Source organism: Canis aureus, chromosome 19 (assembly GCF_053574225.1).
Source record: "Canis aureus isolate CA01 chromosome 19, VMU_Caureus_v.1.0, whole genome shotgun sequence".
Lineage (NCBI taxonomy): Eukaryota > Metazoa > Chordata > Mammalia > Carnivora > Canidae > Canis > Canis aureus.
In genome coordinates this window covers 27,739,601-27,760,780 of record NC_135629.1, presented here as the reverse complement: position 1 = coordinate 27,760,780, position 21,180 = coordinate 27,739,601, and the positions used below count along the sequence as shown (strand labels likewise).

The window sequence follows — 21,180 nt, the reverse complement described above, 5'->3', positions numbered from 1 at the left end:
GTTCACCTAAAGAGAACTCCAACGGTGTTGATGGTCAAATCTAGATCTAAGAAGTGTATTCAATATGCCAATGCCTGAAATGTATATAACACTCCTCAACCACTCAGAAGAAATCCCTATGATGAATTAAGATTATCTGGATGTAGAAAGCATTTTCAGATTTATAGATGGGAAAACAGAAATGGTACTTGCTTACAATTTAGCAAATATTCTTTGATTAAATGCCTGAGATGTGCCAGGCATGGTGCAAAGAGTAGTAAGCTCACTGCTGAGCCTGGTATTAGGGAGCTTACAAACCAAATGGAGAAATTCTATTACTTGGCTCCAGAACCTGTTAATCTTCTGCCCATGGTCCAAAGAAAATCTCAAGAAATTTTCCATATGCTTTAACTGTGGGAACTGCCCAAGACTTCATCGGATGTTACAAAATAGTTTAGGAAGAAATGTGTATTTTGAATCCCCAAGGGAGTTGCTAAATCCTCACTTCATGACTGTTTAGATGTAATTGCTAACATTTTGCAGGCATTAAACATGTGGTTTAGAACATTACAGTAAAGTAAAAAAAAAAAAAAAGAAAGATGACAACAGTCACAAGTGGTATTTTATCACTGATCAATGACAAGATGAACAACACTGCTATATTCATTTACTTTTTGACACTCTTCATCCATTAACAACACATGTGGAAATGTGGCAGACTGAGGCCCTCAGAACCGAAGCAGGACATGCCAGATAGGGCCTCAGAGCATGAGCTCTGGGCATAGTCAGGGTTTGAATAATGTCTTTGGCAATATTCCTGTCTTTGGCAATCAGCAAAACTGATATACAAACCCAAGTCTTCTCTTTACATAGTCTCTTTCCATAAATAAGGAAGGTGCTGGAAGTGATGGTCAATTGGCTTTCTTGAGAAAAAAGATGTGCATGTGTGTGTTTGTAGAAATGTGCTTATATATATATATACATATATATATATATATACATACACACATTACATGTGATATATATCTACAAGTGTATATAGATGTTTGATCATAAATTTTACAGATATAAAGGATATAGATAGCACACAATTTACATATAAGAATAATATATAAAATTATTTCTTTTAAATTCCATATAGTCAATTGAGTCACACAGAATACTTTCACTGATTTTTGTTGAATTCTTGGATCTGTTGCCACGGTATGGTTGTAGTTGCTGAATAACTGCAGTTCTAACATGAATGAGAGTTGATATTTTATGTTGGAGAGTAAGGTGACAGGGAAACAATCAAGATGTATGTCAGAACTCTATTCATGAATGACATGAATGATATGAATGACTCCTGTGCCAAATCAGACAATAATTTCCAAATGCCAGAAGGGTATTTCCTTATTTTTTTGTGTTATTTACAATGTAACAACCATAGACATGAGACTCTTTAAGGCATTAATGCATAATCTACATTGTTATCATTTTCTGTATCCCTTTCTGAAGTCTAAAAAAATAATTTAAACCCTGACTTACAGCATTTGCTGATTTCTGGGTTATAAATACTCTCATCATAGCCAATTTCAAGCTACCAATATGATGTCGATAAACACAGACTTGGGAAGAGATGTGCAATAGCTCACCACTATTTAGTATTTCCACCATACAGATATATATGTAAATGTAAATAACCTCAAGATCACAGATAATAGTAAAGCAATGAGAAAGTGATAAGGTTGGAGTATTTATCAGCTTTAAATACCATCTATTTAATTACAGGCTTATATCTTCAATTTTTACCAATGCCTATATTTAGCAACCAGCTTGCGAAAATTCTTGTGAGTCAGTACAGACCAACTCCAGCATACTGCTGCCTGAACATACAATGCTATCTGCTAAGCCCTATGTTGAAACCATTAAAAAAAAAAAGTTTGAGTTCAAGAAAACAAAGCCAAACAACCAACATTTGCTATCCAATAAAAAAAATGAAAATCAGAATCAAATCAAATCTACGTATACACTTCAAATAACCAGAGAAAAATGAAACTAGTACATCAAGATTCAAGATGTAGCAAAGAGGTAAATCTGGACAATTTAGAGAATCAACCTGGTGCTCTACCTACATACTTACTATGGAAGGGCTTCAAATTTGACTGAACCCCTGGCAAATTCTAGTCCCTTGCTGCCCAAAGCCAAGAACGGAGTTGGACAAAGGAGACTTACCTGGGTATCAGTTGGTCTAGTTGCTGCATTGCAGTCATTGTCATCTACCACGGACATATAAGTCCCAATGATGCATTTCACTGCTCTTAACTGGTATCCTTGTCCACAAGTGACACTGCACTGAGGGAAAGAAATACAACAAAAGGTATGCACATTTCAGCAAATTTTCTCTTTCCTTACTTTACCCATAATACTCTACAAGAAAAAAAAATTTCCATCATAGTGGAACAGAGAGCTGGCACCCAGAGAAATTAAGTAAAAGTGGGTAATCCTGCTCTGCTCAAATTATATTCATCAATTACCCCTTTGATGCTCAGAATTAGTTCTACCTCCCACTGGAATTATATTTGTAGGAGTTCCACTCCTTGACTGTGACTTGATACATCCCTATGTCAAAACTGTCTCCAAAGCTACAATCATCAAAAACAGAAGAGAAAAAACTGAATCCAGCAATAAACTCATACATCGATGGCCAAGCAATTTCCAACAAAGTTCTAATAATTCAATGGGGGAAAAGAATGCTCTCTTTAAAAAACGGCCATGAGACAAGTGGCTATCTATATGCAAAGGCATGAAGCTGAACTCCTAAGTCATACTATACATAAAAATTAACCCCAAATAGATCAAGAACTAAAATTATAACACTCTGAGAAGAAAAGATTATCTAAAAGTTTTGTGACATGGAATTTAGTAATGATTTCTTGGATATGCTACCACAAGCACAGACAACAAAAGAAAGACAAGTTTTATTTTATCACAATTAAAAACTTCCGCATCACTGGACACCATCAGCAGAGTGGAAAGGCAACCCACTACGGGATTGGAGAAAATATTTGCAAATCAAATGTCTGAAAGGGTTGAAATCCACAATATAAAGAACAACAAGAATTCAACAACAAAAAGCTGACCTCATTAAAAAATGGGAAAAGAAGCACTGTTAAACTATATATACTTAAGGGGCACCTGGGTGGCTCAGTTGGTTGAGCAGCCGGCTCTTAGTTTCCACTTGGGTTGTGATCTTGCTTCATGGGATACAAAATACAAAAACAACAAAGACAAAAACAAAAAACCCTGTATACTTCAAAATGGTTAAGATGGGGGGGTGGGTTCCTGGGTTGTTCAGTCAGTTAAGCATCTGACTCTCAATTTTGGCTCAGGTCATGATTTCCGAGTGGTGAGATCGAGCCCCATGTCAGGCTCTGTGCTCAGTGTGGAGTCTGCATGAGATTCCCTCTCTCCCTCTCCCTCTGCCCCTCTCCCAGCTCATGCTCACACAACACACTCTCTCTCTCAATAAATAAAATCTTAGAAAAATGGTTAAGATGATAAGTTTGATGTTATGTTTTTTGACCATAATTTCACTTTTTTTTAAATGGGTAAAAGACGCGAATAGATACTTCTCCAAAAAAAGATATACAGATGGTCAACAAGTACATGAAATGATTCTCAGTATCATCTGTTATTAGAGAAATGCAAAATCAAAATCATAATGAGATACTACTTTACTCCCACTAGGAGAGCCATAATTAAAAAGGGGTAAAAAATAACAATTTCTCTGGTGTGGAGCCAGAGAAATTGGAACCCTTGTGTATTGTTGGTAGGAATATAAAACGGTGCAGATTCTGTGAAAAACTGGCAGTTAAGAAGTTAAACCCAGGCTTGCCACAGGATCCAGCAATACCACTCCCAGAGATACACCCAAAAAGAATTGAAATGAGGTCCTAAAACAAGCACTAGTACATGAATATTCATCTTAGCCCTACTCACAAAAGCCAAAGGAACAAACAATCCAAATGTTCAGCTAGGTATGGAGGGATAAGCAAATATGGCACACTCATACAATAAAATATTACGCAGCCACAGAAATGAATGAGGTACGGATATGTGCTCCGATATAGACCTTGAAATATGTATGCTATGTGAACAGTATCAGATGTAAAAGGTCGCAGTGTACGATTCCACTTACACAAAATACTTCAAATAAGTAAATCCACAGCAATAGAAAGATTGTTGGTTGCCGGGGGGGTGAAGTTCGGGGGGAAATGGGGACCAATGGCTTAATGGGGTGATGGAAGCATTTTGGATGAAAACATTTTGGAATGTTAGTTGCCCAACATTGTGAATGTACTAAAAACCACTGAGCTGTTCAGAGTGAAGTGCTTCATTGTGCGACATGTGTTTTACTTCAGGTAAAAAACATATACTAAGTATACTCCTAATATTAGTTTAAAAATATTAGAAGAGAATCGGATGTATTAATACTAATAACCTGTGCATTACTGAGTGTGTTGGGAATCCCTGGGTGGTTCAGTGGTTTAGCGTCTGCCTTTGGCCCAGGTAGTGATCCTGGGGTCCTGGGATCGAGTCCCACGTCAGGCTCCCTGCATGGAGCCTGCTTCTCCCTCTGCCTGTGTCTCTACCTCTCTCTCTTCTCTGTGTCTTTCATGAATAAATAAATAAAAAATCTTAAAAAAAAAAAAGAATTGAGTGTGTTTGGTGGTATTCTTTTTGCTAAATTACATTTTGCAAAATTTCTCTTCTGAACATGTGTTACTCTTAAATAAAACAACAACAACAACAACAACCAGTTTGTCACCCAGAATTGCATGTTCAATACAAGGAAGAGCAATCTCTGGCTAGGACTGGTGCAGACACAGATAAAAAATAGGCCCATTGGTTCTAAAAGATGTTACACTCAAATTTTAACAGTGATTCTGAGCTGGGTTCTCTTTCTCTTATTCCATTAGAGTTATGCAGATAGAGACAAAAAGGAAGCTGGACTTAGAAGTATAGGGGACTCTCCCTGTTTATGTAGCTTGATCAGACATGATCAGCCGTGGGCACCTGGGTGGCTGGCTCAGTGGTTGAGTGTCTGCCTTCGGCTCAGGTTGTGATCCTGGGGTCCTGGGATCGAATCCTACATCAGGCTCCCTGCAGGGAGTCTGCTTCTCCCTCTGCCTATGTCTCTGCCTCTCTTGTGTCTTTTATTATTATTATTATTTAATAATAATAATAATAATAATAATAATAATAATAATAAAGACATGATCAGCCATTCTGCCTGTGGATGCTGTACCATGGGAGGGCTCAGAAGAAGGTCAATTTGATAGAAATTCTAAGGATGTGGTAATACAGCTGCTCCCATTTATGGCATGCATCTTGGAAATAAAGACATACACTAGAAGACTGAGTGGCCATGGCTGGGCAGTGTAGGGGGAGAGTTATTTTTCAAGAGATTGTGTAAGTGACAGCCGACAGCTGCTTTGCTTCTCTTGGGAACTTGGAGGGCTGCTTAAATAGTATCCAGGATGCTTTTGCTTCTATATTAGGAAGGACTCAATTCCCAGAGTAGTGGCTTCTCAAATGGGAGCCCAAGGGAGACTTTCACTCTTTCCTTTAAAGATAGTTCAAGTTAAGACTCTGAAACTTACACACATATTAGAGGATTCAGAAAAGATCTTTCAAAATGAGATGATTCTGCAACTTTTGATTAGATTAATTCTGTGTGAAAGATTTTATGTATGAGACGTGAGCTCTGGAAACATGACATGGGGAGCCCAAACATCCCTGCCAAATCCCGGTCCAGATACCCCTGCAGAAGGCTCCAGAACCCATTCTGTAATGACCCGCAGCAGCATGCTAGAAGATAACATCAGCCAGACACGAGATCTGTTGTGAGTTTGTTCAAATGCTCGTGCACTCAAACTACAGTTTTAACCTAAGGGCGAGAACATGCCTTTGTGTCTGCAAAGGGAATAATCAGCTCCAGGAGGGCAAGCAGCAATCCTCAGACCTGGGGCAAAATGGTTGCAGAGCTTCTTGGGCTCCATCAGGCACCACGGAGGTATAGTGCAAGTCACAAGACACGGCAGTTAAATCCCCACTGCTGGAATGCCCCTTTGCAAGCCCTCTCCAGATAAGAAGGAAAGAATGTAGTTAAGAACTTTATCGTTCGAAATACCTGTCCCCAGGGACCCGCCTGCCAGGACGCACATTCTGGCTGCTGACAAGTCTGCATGGAGGCTGGCTTGGTCTCAGGGTCACAGATTCTATCATTTAATCGATCTTCGCCAAACTGACACCAGACCTGGCGATGCTTATGCCCTTTTCCACAGGTGACCAGGCACTGTAATAAAAAGCACAGCCAATCAGTGGTGTTTCTGAACAATGTGTTGTGGTTCCCAGGGATTATTCATGGATGAACAGGAACAGATGTGCTCTCTTCCCATAGCAATTCCTCTCTCATAGCAATTTGTAAATACATCAAGGCTCATCTTTCTCATTCATTCATTCATCCATTCATTCATTCTGTATATACAAAGGCTCTGGGACAGTGTCAAGTACAGAATGAACTCAGCATAGCACTACACCATGAAATACAGATCTCCCCTGACTTACGATGGGGTTATATCCAAATAAACCCATTGGTAGTTGAAAATACCCTATGTCAAAAATGCACTTAATACACCCAACCTACTAAACATCATAGCGTAGGCCAGCCTGCCTCAAATGTGCACAGAACACCTGCATTAGCTTATGGTGGGGCAAGATCATCCCACACAAAGCCTAGTTTATAACCAAGTATTGAATATACCATGTAATTTATTGAACTCTGTACTGAAAGTAATGGGTACAGAATGGTCATATGGGTACAGAATGGTCATAAGTGTATTGGTTATCAACCCTCACGTGGTTATGATAGCGTGGCTGACTGGGAGTTGCTGCTGCCTAGCTTCTCAAGAGCGTTAAGTACCACTGATAGCCAGCCTCGGAAAAGGTCCAAATTCATATTACGGCACCTACTAAATGTATATTGCTTTTGCATCATGGTAAAGTAAAAAAAAAAAAAAAAAAAAAGAAAGAAAGAAAGAAAGAAAGAAAGAAAGAAAGAAAGAAAGAAAAATTGTTAAGTTGAACCACTATAAGTCAGAGTCATACTGTACTATAAAACATCTATGATTTTATAAAATAGGAGTTAAGTGTAGGGAATTTATCAGTCAGACCAATGTGAGTTTTAATCCCAACGCAATCAGCTATGGATACTAAGTCAAGTGACGGTTCGATGGTTCTGTACCTCTGTTTTCTCATCTGTACAATGCGGATAACAATAGTGCCTACTGCAAAGAATTGTGAAAACTGCATGAAAAAAATCTAAGTAACATGCTTGGTACATGTTCATTTAATAAATGTTAAATATCATCATTATCCCTGCTCATTGCAGAAAATCTGAAAAATATAGAAAAGTATAAAAGATAAAACTATAGTAATAAAAAAAATCTCACATCTCTGGGGATCTTCATTATTAACATTTTGCTGTTTTGTCCCCAGTTTTTTAAGCGAAGGAATGTTGGCTCATACTGAATATATAGTTTAAGATCCCCTCACCTTCATTTCAACAAGTCTTCCTGCAAAGGTTTGTTCTTTGATTTGAAATGATACTTCAGCTATTCTTAGCTATCTAGGTAAAACTTTAACCCATTACCTTCTTTCATCTTTTTAAAACCCAAACACTAGAGTTGAAGCAAAGGCAGCTTGTCAACAGAAAAAAAAAAAACAGCAAGTTTGTTGTTAACTTGTGCAGGAATCACCACTGTGAACCATAAGTTCCTGGGGGTGCCATTTCAGGGGCATTAACAATACACTTTTAGGATTTGTATTTTATATGCTATTGAAAGTAAAAGTTAATACTGCACTTACATGGTTGAGATAAGGAAATGAGCGCAGAAGCCGTAGCAGGGGAACACCTCTTTCCTTGCATTCCTGACTTGGCCTGTCAGTAAGGGAACTCCTGTCCTCTTTCCACTTGTCCCCATGAAGGAAGGCAGAGGCAGTCACCTGCTTGGTGAGGATCTCCCTGGGCTGGGTTAATAGTGAGTGCTAACCATAAAACCAAGAGAGAGGCTCTGCGTTCTTTCTCCTGCTGTCCCAGGGCCACCTGTGCTAAGCGATGAGGGTTTGCCTTAGGCTTCATCAGGTAAGGGAGGAGATAGGCAAAAGTCTGGAACACTCAGCTAGTCCTTTCTTTCCTAAGTTTTCCACTAGCAACTGGATGAATAAATCAGACAGGTCACTTACTAACCTTACTAAGTGACCCTTACTGGGGTCTAATTTTCTTATTCTACAGACAAGAAAACAGGAAACCCCTTTTTTCATTTAACTTCAAGTCTAAGTTAGCATGGCTTTATGACTAATCAAGTCCTTATTTTCCTTTACAATGACTTGGTGGAATTTCAAAAATCACCAATAGAAGCTATCAGAGTGGGTGATCCAGCCAGACCCACCGTGCCTTTCAGGCCACTAGTGGACCAGTCACGCCCCATATGGTTGTCCAGAGGACAGAGGACCACAGTTGCTTCATCCAGGAGATGGGGGTGGGGGGTGGGGGAGCAGCAGGTGCAGACTTGAAGAGAATCAGAGAGACTCAGAATTAGAGTATCAGAGATGACCCAGGGGAAATAGGAGCCCTCTTATCTCACCTCTGACCAGTCTGCTGATTTCCACTGTGGACAAGGGAATTCATTGCATCTCTGAATGGTGACTTTCTCTTGATGTGTGCATTTGCTATCATCCAGTACATCATTGCGGGTGTTGACACAAATAGCCCTTCTCCTCTGGCTTCCACCATCACAGCTTTTAGAACACTGAAAGGAAAATACATGAAATAAAACTGTTGCTAAGTTTCTTATCCAGCATGGTCAACATCCTGGCTACACTGGCTTGTCTCTTTTCAACCCCCAAGAAACAATCACCCAACCGATCCAATTCAAGTTGTGATTTGGGGAGTGTCTACTCATGTTACCCATTTATTCCCCAGGTTTATACTGAAGTCAATATTAGTGGGCCAGCATGAGAAAACAACATTGGAAATGGCCTGTGGGGTGTGGCAAAAGGGATTAGATGAATTGTTCCACCACTCTCAATTTTCCATACACCATGTTCAATGTCATATAATCATTACAAATTTTTAAAAAAGATTTTATTTATTCATTCATGAGAGACACAGAGAGAGGCAGAGACATAGGCAGAAGGAGAAGCAGGCTCCCTGAGGGGGACCGGTGCGGGACTCAATCCCAGGACCCCAGGATCATGACCTGAGCCAAAGGCAGATGCTCAACCAGTGAGCCACCCAGGTGCTACTAGACATTACAAATTGATTGTGGTACTCTTTTCTACAGAATGAGGTCCGGCATTGTAAATCAAGCATGGTACTCTCTTCCATACAGTTACATAGGGTTTCTCAATGTAGCCCTAACTAATCAATTAGTTGATTAGCCAACTAATCAGACTTAGCATCCGAGAAGAAGACTTTCGTTGAGTGAGAATCAACTTACTTCAGTCCACGCAGAATAGCGCCAGCCACCTGTGTTACATTCTCCTGAGCATTTTTCCTGGGTGCTTGGTTTGGGGTGGCTGCTGCAAAAGCCGTCATCAACCTTCTCAGTCTTCCCGTCTAGCCTGCTATATTTGGCACAGTAGATGTCTAATGTGCGGTAGCCCAAGCCACACTGGGCACTGCATTCACTCCTGCTGGCAACGTGCCACCTATGCATAAATAATGGGGATAAACCAACATTTCTGTTAAATATGTATGTCCTATCTATATTCAACTGGTAGAAGAATTAGTTCTTTTTTCTTCCTTAGCTCAAATACCACAAAACCCAAAGCCACAGTCAGTTCCTGAAATCCAATTTTAAACCAACATATCCATGTATTTTTCATGGCTGGTAATGTACATGAAAGTCACAGAGTGATACTCAGAGGTTCTATCTTTGTGAAGATTCTCCCTTGATACAGTCAATCTGAAATTCAAGCAACCAAAAAGAAGAAAACATTGGACTCAAAAGAGCAAAAAAAAGCAATTTTATATTTAAAAGGTTCATGCAACTCAGCATTTCGTTTCTCAAGAAGGCTGCTCCTGACAGAGAACCACTGCTGGAAACTGCCTCGAAAACCCCCTTCATGTGGGTCATGCTAAAATGTGTTCGGTGAACATCCCGGAACTTAATAAAAGAATGGATAACTGGACTGTAATTGTGAATTGCAAGTGTGCTAAACTCTGTGAATAAAGACTAAGTTCCTTTTAAACATGGCCCGTAGTCTATATAGTTTGACTAGACAATTGACTTAATTTTTATAGAGCAATGTGAGGCCCATGGCAAAACTGAGAGGAAGGTATGGAGGCTTCCCATAAGCCCCACTCCCACACAGCCACAGCCTCTCAATTATCAGCATCTCCCCGCAAAATGGTACATGTGCTGAAAGGCTGATACTTTTAATACCCCCCAAATATAGTCAGTGCTTAAATTAAAACAAAACCATTTAAAACTGACTAGAAGAGTATAAATATATAAGCTTAAAATGAATGCTGTTGATTCAACGTAACAATCCAAAAGAGGATAATTTTTTCAAATCTTCATTAGAATTAACTCTTGTTAACTACTTCTCAGAAATTGGGTAGTGTGCCGAATACGGACGCGCTAAGAATTCTTCCATCCACACCTGTCCAGGGGCAGGACTGGGAAACAATGAAGAATATTGGCCACATGCTTATCTTGGAGTTTCTCACAAATGTTTAAAAGTAGGTCAGAGTTGACCAGCTTTTATGTTTGGCATGGAAAGTGGGCTACTGAGATTTTCCGTTAGAGTCACACAGTATTTGGTGATTTTGTTCTAACCGGAACATGTTAAATGAGAGACTGTAAAACAATGCTTTATCTCATCCTGTCAAAGCTTAGTCTGGGCAAACTCTCACTTCCCTGAGGAAGTGAGGCAAAAATGTGGTCCAATTCAACAGAGGCATCTGGAACTTGCATCTGCTGCTCCTTGATTCTGGGCTACCTTCTCTTTGCCTTCATCACCATTTTTTCATGGAAAGCTTATCCATCGTGGGTAAGGGAGGCAGGAGTCTTGCCCCCACAAGAAAACACACCATCAGATCAAGTATAATAGAGTCTCCCTGATATTCACACAATCTCTAGCATTTGGGCAGAGAACCTGGAAGAGTCTGTGGAAATGTCACAGCATTGCCTTAGGAAAGTTCTTCTCAAAATGCTATCATCAACTTCTTCATATATTCTCTCCCCGGAAAGTGGTCTCAACTTCAGTGTTTTGAATTCATTCGGTTCATTTCATCCCACAAATGCATTTTATTACTGTATTTCAGAGAAGCAAAGTGTTTGCTACAAGTAGAAACAAAAAATGCGTATGCTTCTGTGGGTGTGTGGGGCATCATGGGAGTAAAAATACTAGGAATAAATTTGCAAACTACTGATTTAAGCGGGTGTCTCTATTTTAGAACTTCTCTGGGCCTTCCAAATGTTAATTGACACGATGGATTTTGACAGAGGGGAGGAGATAGTTGGTAAGGCTTCTGAAACATACTGGGTGACCACAAATTATCTTGTGGAACTTGTGTTCCACACACATGCTTTGGAAAAAAACTATTTAGAGTTTGATTCATCAGTAACAATCCTCTCTCTAGTCTCTCAGCGTTGTCCATAGCTATTCAGCAACAATTAGTATGAACCACAATGACAATGTCTGTCAGGTTTTTTTTTTTTTTTTTTTGTGATTGATTCAGTTTGGCAATTAGATAACTAGTTATTTTTCCTGAAAAGACCTTAACTCTAATTTAACTAAATTAACTCAGTTGGCTAAAGCAATGGATTTATAAGTACATTACCTACAATGGGAATTAATACTGGATAGCATAAATGTCTGTCTTTTAATGTCTTCGATTTTTTCTTTCTACAATGACTTATCAATGCTTTGTGACAACCCCGTGAACAAACAGGTCAGTGATGCTGGGTAGACATGAAGTACAGTGGGGGTGGAGAGAGCCTGGGCTTTGAAGTCAAAGCCATCAGACATCAGCTCTGGCAAAGATGTGGCACTTGTGCCATGTCCCCTTCACCTACTCACATGACAGACATTACTAATTGAGTCCAGCACTTTTCTTTTCTCTTGGTGCCTTGAGAGGTCCTTATAATCTTCACTGCAGCACTATAGACTGTCAATACCATTTGATAAGATTTGGCACTGTGTTGTGGAACCTGCAAAATGCTAAAGTATTCACTTTTCCACTTACAAATGGTAAGATCCTAACAATTTCCCTGATTGAGGAAGAGATAATTTCTTTTCTGTAAAAGGAGAATTAAAGCATCAATTCCTGTTACTTGCATTTAACTGACATTCAGACTATATAAAGCAACGCCCAGGCTGATTAACATTCAAACATGACACAGTCAACCTTGCATGTAAATCAGAAAACTTCAGAATTCTGTACCCACTATTTCTTGCCTCAGATTTCCTACTTTTCTTAGATACAGGATATTTTCCGTATCTAGACATCTGTGTGAAGATTTCCTTCTAGTTCCTTCCATGACTTTACATTAGTGTACGCAATTTTCATATGCATAAGATTTCTTCTGCTGGGTGACAGATACTCTGGGTGTACAGAGCACAACATACAGGTACTTTGAGAGATGCCGCTTCCCTGGTTTTCTGTTGACATTGGTACCAAACTTAAATAAGATATGACTCAATCATAACAATATCTAGTGCTGAGTTGTGAGGGTCAAACAAGAACTTCTTTTGACAAATGCCATACTCTATTAGCTATTTTTAATTCTTAGGAGAAGAACAAGAAATCCACAGGCATATGTCTTGGATAATTGGTTTCTGAGGGATGGAAAATTGGCTGAAGCTTATTTCACAGAGACGCAAGGAAGGGGAACTAAAGACCACTGTCTCCTCCTTCCGTCCTTCCCCTCCAGAAGACTCTCAGAGTGCACAGTAAAGACCAGAAGGAAACACTAGCCTCACCTCAGCTCGCAATCTGTGCCACAAGGTTCAGTAATGGGTGCTGGCTGGGGCAGCCGGTCACATCTTTGATCAGAAACCGTAAGCTGATCAGATTCCCGGGTACAAACAGGTTTTCGCTTTCGCTCCCCTAGGCAAGGAGGGAAAAAAGTCTCAATCAGAGAAAGTAACCTATTCCATAGACTATTTAGACTAGGGACTGGCAAACATTTTCTGTCCTGGGTTACACGGAAATATTTGTGGCTTTGTGGGCCATACGACCTCTGTCACGACTATTCAGCTCTGCCATTATAGGGCAAGAGCAGGTGCCCACATGCAATATGTAAAAATGGTATAGCTGTGTTCCAATAAAACTTTATTTATAAAAGCAGGTAGCAGGCTGGATTTGGCACACTGGCTATCGTTTGCTGACCCCTAATTTAGGCAACAGGAAATGTGATAAATGGTATACAATATGACTACCTAATCAATGTCTCCAGAAAATCAAAGTGGCAGAGCTGATTTTACTTGGCTTCATACACATATATGAATCTCTAAGGAAGAGGAAACCCAACATATCCTGAATCCCTTAAAAAGCTCAACCTACCAGCCAAAAATAATCAGAAAGATGCAGAGAAAGGAGATCAGAGAATTTAGGCAAACAAAGTTTTATAGATTACATGCATTTGACTACTTCCAAGAATTCTTAAAAATCTCAAATCCCTGAAACTCAGCTGAAAAGTAGATACCTTGGCAGGGTTTGCTGCATGCTTGCCAGGGCCCGTGACTGTTCCAGTAAAACTGCTGGGGTTTGTCTTCAATTGGAATATTGAAAGAATAGCGCACATCAGGGTTGTATAACTTTCCCACTGACAATACCTGGGATGAGCAGACAAAATGGAGATGTTTGCAGGTCTGGTGACACCACATGGAAGGAAAGGGTCACAGGCTCACAGTCAGGTTTTTACCTGAAGCAAAAGTTCTTGTTCAATGCGGTCCGTGGAGTTAATTCTTTCCACTACATTGTCGGACCCACTGTACTCTATCACGGCATTCCCAACGCGGATTTCCCTTTTGGACATGGTGACAACGAAGTCTCCATTTAGCAAGAATTCACCTTTACTGCTTGATAAAGCTGTAGATGAGAAAAGAGAATTCACTGATTTGCTGCCAATGACTTGTTATCTGAAATACGAAATAACGCTCTGATAGGGAGAGGGTCGGGAGGGCAAAGAATATATACTTTTCAGTTGGAGAAGAGACTCTCAAATGCTAGTTTGCCACCTGCCACCTTTATGGCCTTGGGAATTCACTTTCCCTCTCTCTGTCTCCATTTCCTGATCTCTAAAAGGGAGATAAAAACACCTCCCTACCCATGTAATTATATTACTAAAAAATAATATTAGGGTTCTAATTAGTGTGGGGTTTGAGATATAAGCCCCACATTACCGCATTACAGATGGAAGCAGAAGTCTTATGATTTGAAAATATGTACTAATGAACTGAAAATTTATAAAATCAACTCCCATGCAAATATCCCTATTTTATGTTAGGATTATTAGAGCCTGTTGAATCTTTGTTAGTCTTCTTCGACAGATATGGAATCTGAAAATCCATGGCTGACATGATGCTTAAATGTCATTTTTTCTGTGAGACCTAGTGCAGCAGCCAGCCTCCAATATGGCCCCAATGATCCCTGCCTGTTGATATTCACACTCTGTGTTTTCCTCTCCCACATGGACTCACACTGACTGTATAATCGCTAGGATTTTGAGGAAAGGCAGAGTGTGACTCCAAGGCCAGGTCTCAGGCATTGTGGCTCTACCTTGATCTTCCTCGACTCTCTGGCTTTGGGAGAAGCAGCTGAGCGGCCATGGTGTGAGGTCACCCAAGCAGCCCCCACTGAATGGCTTCCTGTAAAGAAATAAAGCCTTCTGCCAATAGCATCTGAATGAGGCATTTGGGAAGTGGACCCACCAGCCCTTTTAGATGTGATCACAGCCCCAAATGAAGTCTTAACTGTCACCTCATGAGAGACCTCAAGCCAGAAATACCTAGTTGTGCTGAAACATGCAGAAATTGGAAGACAGTATACACTTGTTCCTCTAAGCCACTATGTCTTGAGATAATTTGTTATACAGTAAAAGATAATTAATACGCCTTCCCAGACCATTCTTTTAAAAACTGTAATGTCTTCCCACTACCAGCACGGATTCCACATTTCCCATCCCATTTACCACCCTAGTTTTCCTCCATAAGACTTTGTATATGCTCTCTCTCCCCAACTAAGAAAGTAAGCCCCATGAGGGCAAGAATTTTTGGGTCCTTTTACTCACTGCTATATCTCAGCTTCAAAAAGAGCACATGGTACCTTACCAATAAACACTTCTTTTTTAGAAAAATGAATGAATCTACTGCAGATGTTGAAAAAAAGATGAAACAATCAGAAAAGCTGAAAAAGTCATGTTAGAGAACTTTTTGAGTCAAGTGCTAAAATATAGGCCAAACGAGAACTTGAGGGAATTAGACCCATTAGAACTTAGGGAAAGTAAACAAAATGGACAGATAAGCTACAATGACAGATGCTTCAGAAGAAATAATTTATCTAAGCATGAAGAGAGACTATTAAGAAAGTGAATATAGCCCCAGAAAGCTTTCATAAAAATGACTCCTTTTCAGGTTTTACTGTTAAATTCAAACTTTAAGCAAAGAATGTACTACTCTATCACATAATTTTTTTAAAAAAGATTTTATTTATTTATTTATGAGAGACACACACACAGAGAGGCAGAGACACAGGCAGAGGGAGAAGCAGGCTCCATGTAGGGAGCCCGACGTGTGACTTGATCCCGGATCTCCAGGATCAAACCCCGGGTCGACGGCAGCGCCAAACTGCTGAGCCACTGGGGCTGCCCCTGCTATCACATAATTTAAGTCGAAAGCTTAAATAAGAATATTTATCAGTTGCTTTATCTTATAATCTAAAAACCTATGCATGGTTCACATGAAAACATAGTTTTATTTACTATAAGAAAAAAAGTCTATTTTCAAACTTCTTTATTAATTTCTCGAGATAAAATCCCAATCATATTTTCCCCCTAGTATGTATTATAAAATTTTGGTTTTATTATCAGTACCACTTAGTTCTTTTTTTCAGTACTACCGCTCCTTGAATAATGAATCCTCCTGAGTACTGGGCTTCACATGAAACAAGAACTTAATAAATCAGAGCTATTAAACATTTGGGTCTTGAATGAAAATCAGAAAAAGTCCCTCTTATTTTTTATAAGTCGCATACAATTAGCAAATCTCAGTAGTGGTAGGGGGTACCCTGAAATGCACAGGCCACATATTTAAGTAAAGAAAAGGAATGTGGAAAACTTAACTCAGATGGCAAGTAGGTTTCATGCCAGGTGCCAGTGTCAACCAATTGGTCCTAGCTGCTCAAGCGACTCTGCAGAGCATGAATCTTTGGAAGCATCATGCCTCAACATCATGTTAGTGACATTGGTCTTAGTTGTGGGATGTGGAGCCAAGACGCCTTGGGTTTTTGCCAGATTCTAACCTGTCTCTCACTGATGTCGGTGATAGCAAGCATGTCTTTCACCAGGCAGGCCAGAAGAGGTGTAGAGGGTTTAGGGAAAGTCGGTATTGTATCCTTACGTGGAGATGACTGAGGGCTGAGATGAAGCTTTGAATATTCTTGGTGGCTCAATAGCAGCAGGGTCCCTGTTTCCTTGGATATGGCAACCTCACAGAGTTCACCCATTTGGACACTATACTGATCGAAGTACTACTCCTTCTAGGATCAGTAATTAAGTCAGTTCCTAATCTAGCACTTATACTCACTCATGTAAGCCCCATCTTAGTTTTGAGGAAAGAATGAGATGCCTTCATTTGAAATGGCTGGGAAGAATGTAGTAACAGGGAAAAAGCTTTTAAAAAACCAAACCTTCCAAAATCTCTTGGCTTCTTCTTAACTCAAAATTCTTTGATAGTCCCCCCCCCACCTATATGATTTACTTGAAACTCCTTAGCATAACCTTCCTATATCTTTACAAATCATATCTTAACCTATCTTTCCAGCCTCACCATTCCCTCCCACCATAAGCCTCAATTCATTTATACCCCTAAGTCAGCCATACATTCTTATTCTTCTCCACAGAAGCAGGAAAGTGAAGTTGTCAAGGGTGTAGGGTCTGAAATCGGACCAGTAACATTTCCACTTGTTCCCACCTTCTGAGAAGTTTATGTGACCTTGGGTAATTTATGTAAACTCTCTCAGCCTCAGTTCCTTCCTCTGGATGATGAGTTTCTTACTGGATAGTTTACAAACGTAAAACAAGACCATGCATACAGGCTGCAGTTGCTGGCAAACTGTAACGCCTTCATATGCACCATCTCCTTACCAACACCTTTACAAAGGCCTAAATTAGGGATGAGAAAAGCATGACTTAAATATTATTAAAATACCTTCCCAAGGCCAGGTGACTTCCAATCATGGGAAGTATGTCTCCAGAGAATGTTAATGACTAAGGTTTTCTAAGAACAAGGTCAATAAATACCTGTTAAATGCGTGAATGAATTCATGCATGCTTTCTCTTATGTACAAGTTGAAATCAAAAACTAGTTTAGCTAAATATTTTTTTTCACAATTAAAGTCATTTGTTTGGCACCAGGGTGGCTCAGTGGTTGAGCAACTGCCTTTGGCTCCAGGCATGATCCCAAGGTCCTGGGACCGAGTCCCACATCAGGCTCCCTGCATGGAGCCTGCTTCTCCCTCTGCCTATGTCTCTGCCTCTCTGTGTCTCTTATCAATAAATAAATAAAATCTTTTTTTTTTAAAGTCATTTGTTTTACTAGACTACATGAGCCTGTTTTTAGTAAAGCGACCATTTAAACATGCACTCTTGTAACCCCAAGAAAGATCCCAGTCTATAGTAGGTGCTCAATCAATGACACTGAAAGGAGTGACTGATTAGACCTGACATTTATGACAAGGAGAACAGAGTGCTTCCAGCCAAATAACTGTTTCCCTGTCAGTGTAAAGCTCTGACAACCTTGTCTCCCCTACAGCTGCTGTAGCGTGAGACCCACCAGCCAGGCGAGATGCAGGACTTTCAATGGGTCACTGATTGGAGGCGAAGCTGTTTCTGTGGCCCTCAGACATCCTGAGGCTGCCTCCTAATGTGGGTCACTTACATGGTGATAGCAGGACATGCTGCCAAAGCAATCACCCAGTTCTTTCAAGTGAAGTCGCATGCTAGCTCCCCAGCTGATGTTTCACCAAAATGGGGGAAATGAGAGACTGGCTCTGTAAATTAAGTGATAATCCAGTTTCGTGTGCATTCAAAGAGCAATCGTCTGTCGTAGGCTAATCCTGGGGCTCCTTTCCAACATCTTCCCGCTTCCTCTCGGGCTTATGACTAGGGGCATTTTACCCTTCCCTGCATGTTCCCTCTCCTGGTAGATGGTAAAGAGAGAAGGAGAAAGGAATAATCAGGGGAAATGAACTTCATGATTTATCCCAAACTGAATTGACTCCTGTCTTCCCACTGCCACAATTAATCAAGAGCTAAGTGTACTACAGACAATCAAGTATCACGGAAATGGCTCCTTTTTCTCTTAAAGAAACACGAACAGGGTGGCTCTGGGTGCAACTTGGCTTTAACCCAACAGGAGGGAGAGGCCCGTGTGAAAGGACGGCCTTTGACAGGGAGACTTTCTGCTTCGGTACCTTGTGAAACAAATAGTTTCCTGCAAACGACAGTCTACTGCCCAACCTTCAGCTAATGAGATTAGGGGAGCTAATTTCCTGGGTTGGTTTCCCCCCCATTTCACCCATCAGAGCTGGGTTGCTACAAAGGCCCTCTCTCCTGGAACTTGCTCCCTCACCAGCATATGCAGAAAGACTGTAGCTTGGCTGGCCTGTAGAAAAATGGGAGGGATAAGGATGGAGATGCCTTAGCAACGCAAGAGCTGTGGGTTTGAAAACCTTCTTAGAGCATTTGCTGCACCTCCTTCAGGCCAAGAGTAAATATTTACACACCTTGGATTTGATGATGTCATGTTCTTTCTCATTTGCTAAGAAGCCACTGTAAGGTTCAAAGGCCCTGAGGTCTCGACCTTTACACTCAGTGAACTATGACTGTCCATCTAGGCTTGCACACTTGTCATTTGCTTCCAGAGAGTTGTTCTTTTGCCAATGGGTGACTTTACTGTAGTATTCCACTAAAGGGCCATGACCGCTCCAGCCTGCCTGTCCCAGATGACAAATCTTCTTTAATTTTGCTTTCATTCTTTACAAGGAGATTAAGAAACCTCCCGTGAGGAATAAAAGGTTATCAGGAGGCCCTGCCCAATTCAGGTGCTTGGCCTGGTTAATGAAGTTGAATTGAATTGAGGCCACTACTTGGAAGGAGATTTTTCCCAACAGGGAGGAGAAGAGAAGAGAATCCTTCTCCTTTTCAAGAAGAAGAAAGAAGCAGGTCAACATGGCTTTTGGCTTTCAGGAAATTAATTAATAAAGGAGGTTGCATGCAATGCTGCTGGATTTAATTAGGAAGTAGTAAGGCCATAGCAACAGCCACATGTTCAAATTTATAACCCAGTGCACACAGAAAAAATGCTTGACCTATTTTGCTCAGTGGTGGAATGAGAAATGTGGGATTCCCAAAAAATAATTTTGAAAAGGGTCCTCAAGAACTCCATTAATTCTTTTATAAAGTCACCATTCATTTGGATATTTAGGGTGGGGAAAAGCTGATCCAGCCACTGAGTAAATGATTCTAAAGAAGACTCTGGTCTTTCAAAGAAGGGATGATTCTGTGAATGCCCACAGCAATCCCATCCCTTATTAAGCACATAGTAAATCCTCAGTAAAGAGGACATGAGCAGTGGCTGTCCAACAGCTGAGCTGCCATTTACTTAGCACATATATATGTAGGCTTTATATCAAGAGCTAATGATATAAAAACACAGCCTCTGACCTTAAGATACTCGTGGCCATATAGATAAATAGGGAACAAATTGTCTCATCTCAGTTCATGGCAGCTCCGTCTTTTTAGCTACTCAGGTAGAAATCTTTGGAGTCACCCCTGACTTATTCCTTTCTTTCACATACTATATTCAACATATCAACAAATCATGATGATTCCACCTTCAAAAAATACCCAGATTTTGACCATGTACTGTCACCTCCACTGCTCCTACTTGGGGCCAAGCCACCAGCATCTCTCTCTTGGATTACTGTAATAATTCCTAACCAGTCTTCCTGCATCTATTCTGTGCCTTTCTTCTACCAAAGAGCCAAAATGCTCCTTTGAAAATATAAATGTAATTATATCATGTCATTCTTGGCTCTAACTCTTCAGTAGTTCCCCATGTCTTTGAGAGTACAAGCAAGTCCTTTCAATGCTTATATGACCCTATATAATCTACTCCTGACACATGGTCAACATTCTCTAGAACTCTCCTCCATGCTGATGTAGCTGCAGCCACATGGGCCTCCCTCTGTCCTTGGAACAATCTAGACATGTTCTTAGGATTTTGCACCGGCCGTTTCCTCTGCATGGAATGCTCTTCCCCAAATCAACTTCTTCTCTCCTGCTACAGTTCAAACACTTCACTGTTCCCAACTCACCCTCAGTTTCCCAATTTCCCTTATGATGTTCTATTTTCTGATAGCACTTACCATCTTCTAACAGTATACAATTGGCTACTCTATTAAGTTACTGCTTTTTGCCTCTCTACTCCCACCAAACAGTAAGTTTGAAGAAGACAGTGATTTAAACTTACTTATTTTGTTCTGCTCATTGTACCTAGAAGAATGCCCGGTACATATTAAAGAAGTGAATGAGTGAATAATGACATACTGCAAAAAATGCTATAATGAAGTCATGTGTATATATTACACTTGATCAGCATGCTTGGCTAAAGGATCATTGTCTATCTATGAAGGATTCCATGTAGACATTCCAAAATACAGATTCTGATTCTAATGTGATTCAATGAATACTCACTAACTAGCTCATTAGGTCCAAATATGTGCAGAAAGCGTCTACGGAGGCTGAATTCAGATGGATAAATAGAATTCCTGCCCAGACACTGCAAGAGAACAAGTACATTCATTTCCTTTAAAAAGTCACTGCCCAGCCAGACCTCTGTGATTTCTTCTAGATCAGAGCG

The 21,180-nt window shown here is 40.3% G+C and overlaps 1 protein-coding gene across 5 annotated transcripts in view; it reads right to left on the bottom strand.

The window, feature by feature from the left end:
- Nucleotides 1–21,180, bottom strand: part of ADAMTS9 (ADAM metallopeptidase with thrombospondin type 1 motif 9) — a 397,174-nt gene that overhangs the window by 315,890 nt on the left and 60,104 nt on the right. For all 5 annotated transcript variants that reach the window (XR_013357704.1, XM_077858175.1, XM_077858178.1 and 2 more), the window contains 7 exons: nt 13,962–14,128; nt 13,743–13,872; nt 13,018–13,144; nt 9,525–9,735; nt 8,670–8,834; nt 6,155–6,319; nt 2,194–2,313 (listed from right to left, as the gene is read on the bottom strand). Coding sequence is in view for 4 of the 5 variants with exons in the window: in XM_077858175.1 (XP_077714301.1) it covers nt 2,194–2,313; nt 6,155–6,319; nt 8,670–8,834; nt 9,525–9,735; nt 13,018–13,144; nt 13,743–13,872; nt 13,962–14,128 (1,085 nt within the window). In the remaining variant the exon portion in view is untranslated. The remainder of the gene's footprint in view (nt 1–2,193; nt 2,314–6,154; nt 6,320–8,669; nt 8,835–9,524; nt 9,736–13,017; nt 13,145–13,742; nt 13,873–13,961; nt 14,129–21,180) is intronic.